Genomic DNA, 13,945 nt, shown 5'->3' with positions numbered 1-13,945 from the left:
ATTAAAGACTTGTTAAAAATGTTAATGTATTAAAGTCGTTCAAGTGATTATATCATAATGCATATACAGTTATACAGTAGAATATGTTATCAGTGTCGAATCAATGTGGAGCCAAATCTCTGGGTTTTTCCCAAGGGTACAGTTAAAACTGTTGAAGCCAATGAGAGCAGACATCAAACTCCACATTCTACTCCAAGTCATAACAGATTCAACTCCACTGCATCTGATTTTCACGGGTACAAGTGTAGAACTGTAGAATTATAACTTTAAAATAAAGGTGGAGAAGATTTTATAAAATCATTCATAATATTTGGGGTGGAAAGACGTACAAAACCACCCATTTTCAAGAGAGTCCCCATCCTACATCCTCATGATATTACCACGTCTGCATGAGAAAGTCTTACATGGAAGTGCTTTTGTTAAATAATAGAAACAGAAGAAAACAACAACCGTGCTATTTGGATGGGGCAAGATGCAACTCAGTAGGTGGCTCAACACTCATCAAGAGAGAAGAAATGCATTGTAACATAGTAGTTGATCACCCAATCCATTCAAAGAAAGGTTTGCATTACAATCTTTACATCCTAGACTTCATGTTTCAGTAACCTTGACAGCACCATCCGACAGGCCTAGAGTTTAAATCATATGAAAAAGGCACAATCAGACCCATCTGCTAGTTTGTAGTCAGGGCGAGGAAGTAAGCATAAGAAAAGCACAGGTAAAAGCATGGCAAGGACATCAATGCACCTGAATCAAAGACATGGCTACTTTGCAGCAGCAACCAGAGCAGATCGAGCCCTGGTAAAAGAGGCTATTAGTGATCCAAGTTGCAATTTATCATTGCACCCAAAACTCAACCTATACCTGCACATCAAAAACCAGCCAGATGATACAATACACTTCAATCCTCAAATGTTGGTGGCAAAATCATTTGTCAAAAGTGCATGGGGGTGGGGGGCTGAAACAGTCTTTAACATTTTGGTCCATAAGAAGTCATAAGAACCCAAACCTCTATCGCCATCCCAACCTATGAGGCTTTAACAGAACCTACTACAACTCCCCAAATGGAGGGGATGACCAGGATAGGCACACATAACTTGATTTTATGGTTATGTTGCTGAGAATCTTAATTATGTTCATTGGTGGAAGCTGTTCATTGACTTTATTGTTGACCGTAAATATGGTTTCATCCACTCTCTGCCACCCAATAATCTTGAATATAGTCAAAACAAAACAGTTATTTATAAAGTTGCACCAATGTTGTTATGGTGCAGATTGCCAACCCATTGAGCTTTAGCATGAACCCAAGATTGTCATAGTTAACACCTTTAGAATGAAACAGGTCAATCTCTTCCATCACATGGTGTAACACTCAGAATAATCAGTAGCACTATCTATCATACTGAAGACCTAACAAGATGAATGAAATAAAGAGAAAGAAAACTTATCAATGCATCTGTATGCATGAATATAAACTCTAAACATTGCATACATGCACTAGGTATATTATGTTACCACTAATGTTTGCATTTCTTGTAAAATTGAACCAAATGGGAAAATGAACGTTTTTCTAGTATTATAGCTCCATTTGGTTGCATGTAAAAATAATGATTCCAGAAATTGTTGTTGTATAGTGTTTTTTCTTTTTTTTTGTAAGAAAAAAAATAGGCCGTTGAAAAAATGTCTTCCAAAAAAAGTGAAATAATTATCCTTCTAATTTTTTACTAGTCATTTTCCAACAGAGACCTCTATACATATCTTGCAACATTCCCATATTTCTAAGCCATGCAGATTTGCTTCCAAGTTAAGCAAAACACCAGGAAAATTAGGAATATGATTCATTTTCCCATTGAATGACAATTTTTTTTTGATGAATGGAAGATGCCATTTGTCATTCCAATATTTCATTTACACATGTTCCAGAAATAATCAGAACGGCAGCAGCAAAATAAACAAAACAATCTACAGATAAGAACATGAAGGAGCCTGGAAAAAGGCAGTAAGAAGACTCCAATAACTTATCATTCCTTATCTTTATCCTTTATTTTTTTCCCTCTCTCTCTTTCTTTGAATGAAGAAGACTCCAACAACTTATCATTGAATGTCATTTTTCAAGGAAATCAATTGGTTTCCTTCATTAAAGGTGCAACCAAATGCAGACTATATAGAACAAGGAGTAACACAAATACATACTCTATGTCAGCCAAATCATTAATCAACTGCACACGAACATCGGATGGCATTTTGATCTTAAAGATGAACCTGTTAAAAACAATCATACAATGATAACCAGGAAATGCAAAGGTTCACAATGACAAAGAAAATCAGTGAATGGAAAGAACTATGCATTTAACTTACATGGTAACCTCTCTCACAATGTCTACCAATGCTAATCCTTTCTTCATCTTCATCTCAGAGATACCTTTGCATAGCTAAGTAGACAATATAAAAAAGCTACAGTTTCTTGTATAGACACAAAAGAAAGAAACCAATCAAAGAATCACACTTTAAGATAACCTAAGTTTCTGGATACATCTGTAACTAGTTGCAAATGATTCATTGAGAAGCCAAAAAGATATCTGCTCGATGTCTTTGGGCATTGGATTTCCGGTACATAGGTAGACAGCCTCTTCAGTTATATGCTGAGAAGCCATATGCGTCGACTGTGCACATTGACAACAGGATCAACAACATAATCCTAAATTTCATTCACGTGATAAAAAGAATTAACAGAACAAGAAAACAGTATCTAACATCCAAAGTTAATAATCTGCACCTAGCAAAAAGTTTCACTAGAACATTGAAGGCAATAATTTAACAAAAAAACTCCATCTCAGCATTTTTATAATGAACCATGACATTAAATATTTTAGAGTAGCTCATAAAAACAAAACCAATGCTCTTTTTTTCCTTTCACTTGTTTAGGGTTGTGTTGGTACCGTGGTAGTCTTCTCGGGAAAGCAGTTGTACTAGATTGACGCTTTGTTACTTGTTGCTTATTCTAGTTAGGTGCCATTAGGCACCACATAGGATATGAAGCTGAAAATGTTCCCTTGGAGCAAGAAACACAAAAAAAGACATCTTCACTTGAGATTGAGGTTACTTTCATCAAACCCAAGACACAAGTACAACCATTTTGTTTAAAACAACCCAACCAAACAAAAAAAATAACATTAGGTAAGGTTGAAATGTCTACATGGCACTAATGTGGAATAAAAGTACAAATGGTTCCTGAGAAAACTACCACAGTGCCAAACACCACATAAGTCTCTACTAAATGCTACAACACTGACATGGAGTGAATGCCACCCATACTCTTAGAGGGTCCTTATTAGTATATACATGACAAACCATAATAGCTAGAAGCCAGGACATGCTTGTGTCACAGATTCGGGCACTATAGAAACTGTGCTAGAGGACACTCAAATAGGTGACCACGGTGCACTCACATTGCACCACAAGCCTAACCCCCCCCCCCCCAGTGCACAAGAAGAACTGCACTGGAAGGATTTCAAATACAGCCACAGCACCTATATTATAGCATAGTCTGGAAACCTCTACAGAGCAATCCCACAAATAGCAAATCTCAAGCCAAAATGAACACTTCACAATTGTGATGTAAAATACTAAATTACCATTACAGCACAGAGCACAACCAGTGTTGTTTTAAGAACCTCGTTATTGTCCTGCGATTTGGTACATCATCGCAGCAGTTCTCTACGCTGTGATGACACCCTACATAGGTGTTGCATCACAACAGTTCAATCTGCCCACAGCAAGTCTGCAATGACAATTGGTATGTGGACTCTCTCAAAAACTGTCCAAGTCACAAGAGCCTTCTAAAAGTAGGGTTGTAGCTACACTCGTGCTCCCATGCAGATCCGGAGGAGAATGTCGGGAACCCAGACCCCAGGACTAAGGATCTCTGTATTGACACGTGGCAAAACCCAATTTACAACCGCTCTTGATCCAAATCTAACCGAATAACAAACTTTCCTACTTTAGGGAAAGCTTCCTTTCTTCTTACATGATTTCATCTATAAATAAAGGAGGCTTGAAGCCCTCCTCACCTACGGCTTATCACTCTTGTGTGTAAGCTCTGCCAGATTGTGCTCTTAGCCTCCATTAGAGCCTTCCCTGCAACTTTTCTCCCTCCTTCCTCACCTTCACAAAGCCATCTACCATCTTTCAGTTAGATCTCCTTGGTTGCCTTACCTTCCCCGTTCACAGCTTGATGTGCCCATGTTGACATGATAGAATACCAATGCCAATACAAACACCAGATATTACATTAGTTTATTTTTTATGTGTCCTACAAGTGAAAGTTGGTACTATCAAAATTTAGTAGCTTAAAAACTAGAAGCATGGCATCAGCATATTGGGTAGGACTCTCCTATCAGTATCCATGTCAAATGTTTCAAAAAATAATTAGTCTCTGTCCACATTTCCTGCATAAGCTTCCAAATGCATATTCATACATAAACATTCCAAGTAAAGAAAGGAAACATATTTGATGCATAGAAAAGGGTGGTCCACATCTGACATTTCATAAAATGTAGATCTCTAAAACTATGGGCCAATGAATAATTTATCTTACCTATTAGTGAAAGCACACTAAATATCAACCTCATATGATCTATAGACACTTAAAATGCATAACCAGAGGTTCTTGACCAGGCCTATACGATGAAAAGCAGCAGGTACATGCCAATGAAGAGAACAATATACCCAAAGGCATGGAACCATGGTGGTTGAATGCCATAAAAGGTCAGTGTGTTGGTGCTACTTCCAAATTCTGTAGAATCTAAATGAATAGAAATCTGTCCCTTGTCGACCTTCACTCTGGGATAAAGGATTTTACCATGCAAGGAAAAAGGAACCACATATGGATACAGAAATATGATTAAATAGGCAAAGATTTTTTAGGATGACTATTACATTCCATCATGCAGACTTCTATGGGCTAATGTTAGTTTCTACCACTCACCAACGCCCTAGTTTTTTTTTTTTTTTGAGTAAAGGCAAAGTATAGAATTTCATTCAAAATATGAAGCCCCTGTATAACAAGTGGCTATACAAAGGCAATTTACAAAAAAACATCTCCCTATTTTCTATAACAACACATATCCCTGATTGTTTACAAAGAGAAAATCAAATACAAAAATGAGTTATAACTGCATCCTTTGAAATATTTGTGAACAGCTAACCCATGAATACGTTTTTCCTATAATTTTCTGTACCAATGTGTCTGCTTCACTGTGCTTATCTTGGAAAATCCTCCTATTTCTTTCCTGCCAAATACCCCAGAACACATTAGCAGGCATTATGTTCATGCCATCTTGCCTTTCTTGCTTAAACCATCCACCCTCTACCCCTTCAAGAAGTCCACCACAGAAACTGGTTTGCACTCTTGCCACAAAAATGGCCAACATCTTACTGCAAATGTAGCTTGCAACACTGCAGTTGAGAAATAGATGATTCACAGATTCCACACAACCTCCACCCTTTGTCCCTAGTTCTTTTCTTTTCTTCTTTGTTTTTTTTTTCAATAAGCAAGGCCCTAGATTGTTTTCTTTACTCTGATAGTCCAGTATCCTATATCCCAATTTCATGAACTGCCTTTTTGAACTTAATAGCCAAAATCCCGATTTCAGAAGGATCTTTCTACCTAGAAGCATCATAGTAGGAACTATGATAGGTTATCATATTTGATCTATGTCAGCTATTCAGATAAGAGAATTAGAACCTGTAAAATGTTCAAAGCTTTTCGCATGTCACCACTGCTTAGCCGTACTAGTGCTGCTAAGCCGCCCTCAGATACATCAAGCCTGGTTCAAGGAATGTTACATGGCATGAGTTAATAAAGACAAAGAATTTATAGCTAGATTTAAGCAATCAATATATGCATATAGATATTGATAAATATAAAAATAGTGTATACATATAATTTTCCTTTTTTGACAGAAGGAAAAAAAAATGTATACATATAGATATTGATAAATATAAAAATAAAATAAACCCTTGACCAACCACCCAGTAATAAAACACTGGTACACAATCTTAGTCTAACAGCATAATAGGTTTGTTCAATAATCCTTTTTGATAATCAAAAACGAATCTATTAGGAGTAAGAGAAAGAGATCAGGGAAAAGGAGTAAGACATACTGAATATGTACCTAGATGTATCTTTTGATGGTTAACATGAACTTTATTAAATGGTAAAAAGAATGAGTTAGTTACACATAGTACAAAGAATGCCAAGAATCCTTCTAGTGAGGTAGATACCACCTCCCTATTGCCTTACAAATAAAGTACCCTATTACAAAGTGCCCCAATATAGTTGCCCCCTATTTACCTCTTGTCTGGCCATGGCATTGACCAAGGAGTTGCTGATCTATAAGCCCACTGAAACTTTGCTTTCAATTCTGTTGCTAAGGATCTTGATCTTTCAAGTAATTCCAATGTTGTCATGCTCCTTGGTTGTTGTATTTCAGCCAGCAAACTACCACCTTAGAATCTCTTTCAACAACCAATTTCCTTACATTTAGGTTTCTTGCCATTATTAGGCCTTGTAATATTGCTAGCAATTCTACCCTAGTGGGATTCCCATTTTCTATGGGTCCCTACTTCCAAGTACATTACCAATATATGCCCATTGTGATCACTAAACTAACACAGGCAGATAAAACATACCACTTAACTGATTTTATCTTAAATGTGCTTTGGCTATTCAAGCATAAAGGTAGTGAAGGGGTTGCAACAATTAGGCTATGTCCAGGGGCCGAAGAGCCATTGCCCTCAAGAGACAATAATTGTACTATAGATAAAAAGACCTACATATTTAAGATGATATGCCAATATGACCTCACCTAGTCTGATGGTCCAAGATCAACTTGTTCCAGGGGAAGCAAGAAACCTATTCAATGTATTGCCAGTAACCCCATCTCTATAAGAAAATGGTAATAGCATGTTGTAGGCTTGTAGCAGAGCACATGCACATTTCTTGGACAAGCACAAATGTGTTCATCGTCCTCTGTTATTCATAGTCCATGATGTTGCTAGATTGTAGAAAACCATTATATAATACAAAACTGAAATATATTTATTAAACATAAATGCATTTAACAGTAAGCTCAGCAACAACGTCAGACTGCTTCTAAATAGGAAATCAAAGTATCGTCTTTTTCCCAATTTATCAATGTTAAGAAGCTCAGGATCACCTATTCCATATTTCAGATCATTTCCCCTCTTATAACACAATACAGGTTCTCAGCAATTTAGTTGTTTTTTCCCTTGTAAATTAGCATTTCTTTTTAACCTTTCTAATCTCTAACACCTGTAAAATGAAAATTTACAGGTGCAAGGTTGCTAAGATTTTGTGCCATTATAGAATATTTTTTTCCTTTTCCTCATTCTTTTTCCTTCCTTTTTTCTGAAGAATAAAAGGAAAATTTTATTAAAAGGAAAAAGAATTACAGCAGGAAGATGATAAGATATCATCCGAAAGGAGAGAATAACTAAATGACCCAACAAACAAACTACAAAACCCCTTAAACAACACCTAAAGAACAAACACACAACTTACATGCCAACAAATCATGCTAAACTAGATTCAATCTAAAAACCTTGAAACATCTGGTACAAATGCTCAATCTTCATCCACAAACTCATCCTCCTGAAGTCCTAATCTGAAACTTCCTCGTCCCAAGCTTCGCCTCCTTTCAACAGAGCTTTTTTTCTTTAACTTCTCTTCCCTTTTTATCCTTTCAAATCCCTCGAAAGCCCTCCTAGCAAACTCTTCACCACCCAAAAAACAGAGACCCAAACTTTTTCCAATCGTCACCTCTCTATCTACCCACTTTTGAAGAGTCACACCGCCCAAATTATTACCCTTAAACTCATCACTTTGCACCTTGGTACTCGCACCAAAAACAGAACCCTCACCGCCCTCCTTAATGGCTTGAACATCCTTCCCCAAAAGAGAATCCAGTGGTTGCTCCTCAATCATTGTTCCTTTAGACTCAGCTCCAGAAGACAAATTGTCTCTCTTCTTCTCTTGTATACCCATTTGTAGTCTTTTGTGGGTCCTGCTCCTTTCAGACCGAGCTTCAACCTAGAGAAGATTTTTCGTCACATGCACTACATTAGAGTTTCTTAGACTGTGTTGTTCCTTACTCATCATGGAAATGGTTTTTTGGTAGGGATAGGATAACCTGACCTCTCCAAAGGGCACTTGTAATCTATGTAAATTTCTGTTAATATTTAATTCAAACTTCTACTATCTATCAATAAAAAAGAAGAAAAGATAGGTTCTCTTTTTTTTATCAATAACATGTAACTTCATTAAAAATTAGGGAAAATACATAGAAGCAGAGGGAGGTAAACTGTCTTAACTCCCCTGCAAACAAAACAAAAAAAAAAAAAACAAGATTAGAAATGAGCCCAAAACAAAGAATCCCTGTTCACCCTTTGCTTAGTTAGTCCATCAGCAAATGAGTTAGCAGTTCTCTTCACCCAGCTGCATTTTATCTCAATGCCTTAGCCAGCTATTTGAATTTTTTCCTTTCATTGCTACAGTTTCACATTCCAGTTTTGTCTTCTTATAACCATCTTACCACCACCTCTGAATCACCTTCAATTACCAGCCTCCTAATGGTCAATTCTCTTGCTCTTTGGATTCCTTCCAAGGCTGCAAATATCTCAACCCTGAGAGAGTACCCTCTCCAATTGGGCCTGAGTAAATGGCTAAAACATTCCCTTCGTCATTCCTGAAAACTCCCCCAATACCTAACAACCCTGGATTCCCTATGATACTGATACTTCCATCGAAATTCAGTTTTATGAAGCCAGAGAGGGGTGATATCCAAGAAAGACTTGGGACCCTCTTAATCTGGGCAGAACTTGCTGTCTCTTTCCAATTTCCTAATAGGTCATCCAAGGTAAAATCGGTGAATAAGTCCAATGATTTCAGCCATTGTGCCACCCTTACATGGATCAACTCTATTAAGTTCTCAATGTTTCTGTCCTTTTCTGAAAAAAATTCTTGAAAAGATAGGTTTAGTAGTATACTAATATGGTGTTGTAATTCTTTCCAATAAGAGATAATAAACATGTGATTATTTCTTGAGCTCTTTGGATTACCTACAATCTTTCAAATTCTCATAAAATTCACATTTCTGTATACCTAATGCTATAAAAACATATTAATTTATAAAGCAGAATTTTTAAGAGTGTATATAAACACATTTAAAAGACAATCCACAAATTTCCAAAAGATATTTTATCATCTTCACATTGTTATTAGAGTTCCAATAAACCATAACAAGTTAAAGTATCCTACCCTTCAGCCTCTATCACATATTTAAGACGATCCATGACATGAGAAGCATCAAGAGGGGCGAAGCGAAATCGAGTACATCTTGACTGCAATGCCGGAATAATTTTGTTGACATGATTACAGATAAGTGTAAATCTGGTATTCTTTGTGTATTTCTCAATCACTGCATATCACAGAGCATAGAAACAATTATGTTTAGCATAAATAAAAGGCTTCCAGTAAGAGTTAGTAAAAATAAGTAGATGAAAAAGCAAACCTCTGCGCAAGGCAAATTGTGCGTCTTTTGTCATGGCATCAGCCTCATCCAATAGGACCAATTTCACAGATGATTTTGCACTAAGAACAACAAAGAATGGTTAAGTCAATGGATGCATCAAATAATATCTTACAAAGAACAAAGATAACTAGCTTTCATCTTTGTCAAACTAGACAATGCTTCATCTTTGTCAAACTAAGATCAGCTTAACCTATGAGTATCTGAATCTAAATCAAGGGAGAGTGAAAACATTCAAGAATCAGGGTAGGGAGAGGCATTCAGTGATGGATTGAATATCTGTTCGGAGTTTGGACTGCTTGAGAAACTTTAAAGTATTGTTTTGTTAATTATTTTTACATCATTTATGTGCAGATGTTTTCTTAAATGGAAACTAATAATAGCAATTAGTACCCAAAAATATGCCAAACATTAGGCCCATACCCAGCCTACCCCTCCCAAGACCCTAGATAGCTGTGACTATCATTGGGTTGAGAGAGCCTTGGATGAGGATGATGTGTAGGCAATAAACAAGTTAGGATCTAGAGTTCTATATAGTAGACAAGGTGTCTGTCCTACATGGGAACAGCCAAAGAGAGGCTAAAGTACATATGACATCTCTAAAATATAGTCATTGTATGGTTGACAATTAGCTCTGTTGCATATAATAAATGAGCCCAATTTCAAACCACAATTTATATGCACTTCTGCTCCATAGCATGAAAGTTCAGATTAAGGTGGGAACACTACCCAGATTAGACATTCTTGTGAGTACGGGGGGTGAAGGCAAGCCATTACTTGAAGTCCGAACCAAAAGGATCCACAAAGACTCTAGGAGGAGTTCAAAACCTAAAAGCCCATCAAAGAGCCTCATATGTGTACAGTGGCTTTAGAGATTCTAAAGAATTGTAGACAAATAAATTACTTAAAGGAAAGAACATCTTTCATGAGACTCAGTTGCTTTCTATTCTGCTCTATTCTAACTATTGACCACTAACCACTGAACGAACCATTACCAAAGCAAAAACTAGTTCGTGCTTTAAGTTGATGCTAATGATATTTTGATATCTAGGTCTCCTAAACGCACAAATGGGGGTCAAACATTGTTAAAGTTGAGAGTGTGACAGAGAGAAGAAGAAACACCCAATTACTGCCAATACTCAAGTGTTGTATAAATAACTACAAGCGAGTGAAGCTTGTCAATTAGGGCAAATGCAACAACAAACTACAAGCTCTGTAACAACATCACACACATCAATGCGAGTACCATAATTCTTGTCTTGTTTAATTAAAACAAACTAAAAATGCAAAACAACTACGATACAAGTAGATTTTATTTAAGCATCAACTAGATACAGAAATGGAGGCTACAGAAATTTACCCAAAGGAGAAACTTTGGGTGCTTGCGAAGTCTTGAATCTGCTGCCGCACGACATCAATGCCCCTATCATCGGACGCGTTCAACTCTAAGATCATGTTATGGAACTGAGTTCCATAGAGCTTGCGAGCGACAGCAAGAATGGTCGAAGTCTTGCCGGTTCCGGGAGGCCCGTAGAGGAGGAGATGTGGCAGTTTGTTCTCGTTTGTAAGCCTATCAATCGTGTCGACGATGTCTCTGTGAGCTGCCACATCGGCTAGGGATTGCGGCCGGTACTTCTCGACCCAAGGCGTCGCCTTGCCGTCCGTCGGGACGGCGATGACGTTTTTTCCCTTGTTGGACTTCGCCCGGTTATCGGCACCGTCGATTTCCATCGGCGAGGCGGTCTCTGCCATCTCCGCAGTTCCTCTCTCCGCCTGAGAGCGCGTTAACACTGTTTTGTGGCGCCAAAATGCTTTTTAGGCGGGGAAGAAGGCAAAGCCCGTACCGTAGCACGGTAGCGGCATACGCCACACGGTATGAACTACGGTGACGGTCTACGGACTACAAAAGATGGTTCGTCCGGTCGATCTGTCCGGTTTACACGTTTCAGAATTAACCCAACCAGACAGTCCGCTTAGAGAAACCCGACTGACCCCTGGGTTAATTCTCTAACTAAGTCCGACTTGACCCCTGGGCTTCCGGTACGAGAGATTACCAAGATTCTGGTATGGTGCGGGATTATAAGCCATGAGGAGCAAATCTGCATGAATATTTCTGGCATGCAGGTAATGGAGGAGCTGGCGTCAAGGATTAAAATATCGACACAATATGTTCGATACGGGCATATTGTATCGGTACAGGTGTATCGTATCGGTACGGGCATATCGTATCGATATCAGTAAAAAGGGATACAATAGTACGATACACGTCCAATTATGCATATCGATACCATATCTGTGTGTATCGCACCGTATTGTTGATACATGCTGATACGGACCAACATTCAATTTGTGATATTAATTGAAATAAAATACATTTTATTAATTCTATCATTAACATGAACCCAAACAAATACAAAATACTATAAACTATATGTTTGTTCAATAATTCTAACTTAACATAAATAAATAATATTAAAAATTACTACTTTATAAACATTAATGAAGTAAACAATCTATCAAATTTACATTTATATCAAAAATTGTTTTTTACTTTCACTAAATTTATGCAAATAAAAATATTAATAATAGATAATTATTTTAGTACTTAAATTTCATAAATTTGTACATTATATGTATCTTTAAATTCTATATATTTATTTATAAATTATTCATTGATATTTTAATTTAGACTATAAATAATATATTTATTCTTTACAAAAATAAAAAAATTACAAACTATTCAAGAATATAATATTAAATTGAGTTCATCAAATCCATTAATTTAAATTTATATAAAAAATGATTTGTTATTTCAGAAAGAAACTATAGGAAATAAAAATGTTAATAAAGGAATCGTTACTTTAATAATTAAAAATTATGAATTTCATATGATATGTATCTTAAAAATTTTAATAATTTTGATATACTTTTAGTTAAGTTTAAAAGTAAAAATATGATAATAATACATGTATCTTAGAAAAATTATAAATTTGATATGATAGTAATTTTGATATTATCAAACATTTCAAAATTTAATATTTAATTGACTTTTTTGTTAATGTTGAAAAGTAAAAGTATAAAATAATTGTTATAATAATTAAAATATAATAATTGCATATGTTTTGTGTCTTGAACTTTATAGAATTTAACATAATAATGGTTTTGTACATGTTTTACTTTGTAAAATCTATATAATATGAGTCTTGGACTCTTGATTGTTGGATTATCAATAGAATTGTAAGATGTTTATGTATCTTGTTATATTAGTAATATATTTCTTTATGTACAAAATTTGTATCATTTTCGTAGTGCATCTATGCGGTTTTATATCTTTCGTCTGTATTCATGTATTTTCAAAGTGTATCCATATCCGTATCTAAACTATCCGATTCGATACCTGATACCGATACTTTGATCCTTGTTTGACGAATAGATTGGCTGAACAAGACTCAAGTAACCAAAGAGTCCCGGCAGGTTATGGAGCTTCACTTAGAGCTTCACCTGACAAGAAAGCCCGTAGGTGGAAGGGAAGATGTTAGGTGAGCAAGGGATTTGCTTAGGAGCAGATAGATGTAGGGCTCATTCAAACTTGGAATTACGATGGCAGGAGAAGCCTCACTCAGACATGTGAACGATCCCAACGAGCATGCCAATCAGAGTGGGTTTTGCAGAAAGAGTTTGTTTCAAGAGGCTGAGGGTGCAAAACCGGGAAGCTGCAACTTATTTCAACAGGAAGGTATTTTCACGGTTTTTGTGTCGTTGGGAAAGCCAAGACGGCAGCCGGTGACGGAGAAGACAGAATGTAATTACGAAGACGTGATAACTGACAGGGGGTAGCTCGAGAGGTGGAGTTCTGCAGATAGGGGTGCATCAGTCACAGCCCGAGTGGGAGTGGGCCCACAGGAGTCGGGATCGAGAACAGATGGCTGATGTGGAACTTAATAGATGCCTGTTTGAGCATGCCACCTTTGATCATAGTCGTGTTATACAAGGGGCCTAATGGAGCCTACTAAAAAGTAAATATTAGTGGAGCCTCTTGTATTGCAGTTTCATCTCCTCTCCTCTCCTCTTGAAGCCGAGACACATGCTTTCCTTGTCGATGCTCATTTTTCCACGGAATTGGATTTATTTAGTGTCGTCATTTTAGAGAGGGATTCTCAAATTTTAGTTAATGTGCTATTGGATTGGATTGCTGCTGAAACCTGCAATGGAGGCTACGTCATGTAGTAGCCGAGTGCAGGATTGTACTTTCTTCCATTGATCATTGTTCAGTCTCTTACTATCATCCTAGGGCCTGTAATTCAGTTTCTAACTGTTTGGTAAAGTTTGGTACA

The 13,945-nt window shown here is 36.8% G+C and overlaps 1 protein-coding gene across 1 annotated transcript; it reads right to left on the bottom strand.

Moving 5' to 3' along the window:
• Positions 1 to 265: 265 nt before the first annotated feature.
• On the bottom strand, positions 266 to 11,414 carry LOC104587551 (replication factor C subunit 3). Its single transcript, XM_010245208.3, has 9 exons — positions 10,972 to 11,414; positions 9,594 to 9,673; positions 9,341 to 9,500; positions 5,747 to 5,828; positions 2,534 to 2,663; positions 2,359 to 2,422; positions 2,194 to 2,262; positions 748 to 864; positions 266 to 629 (listed from the first exon to the last, which is right to left on the bottom strand). The coding sequence occupies exons 1-8, from the start codon at positions 11,361 to 11,363 to the stop codon at positions 765 to 767; spliced, it is 1,077 nt and encodes a 358-aa protein (XP_010243510.1). The 5' UTR covers positions 11,364 to 11,414; the 3' UTR covers positions 266 to 629; positions 748 to 764.
• Between the last annotated feature and the right edge of the window lie 2,531 nt (positions 11,415 to 13,945).

The sequence above is a fragment of the Nelumbo nucifera genome, chromosome 5 (genome assembly GCF_055504915.1).
Source record: "Nelumbo nucifera cultivar China Antique chromosome 5, China Antique-T2T, whole genome shotgun sequence".
In the NCBI taxonomy this organism is placed as follows: Eukaryota; Viridiplantae; Streptophyta; class Magnoliopsida; order Proteales; family Nelumbonaceae; genus Nelumbo; species Nelumbo nucifera.
The sequence above is the reverse complement of the archived record's forward strand: the minus strand, read 5'-3'. Positions and strand labels throughout refer to the sequence as shown.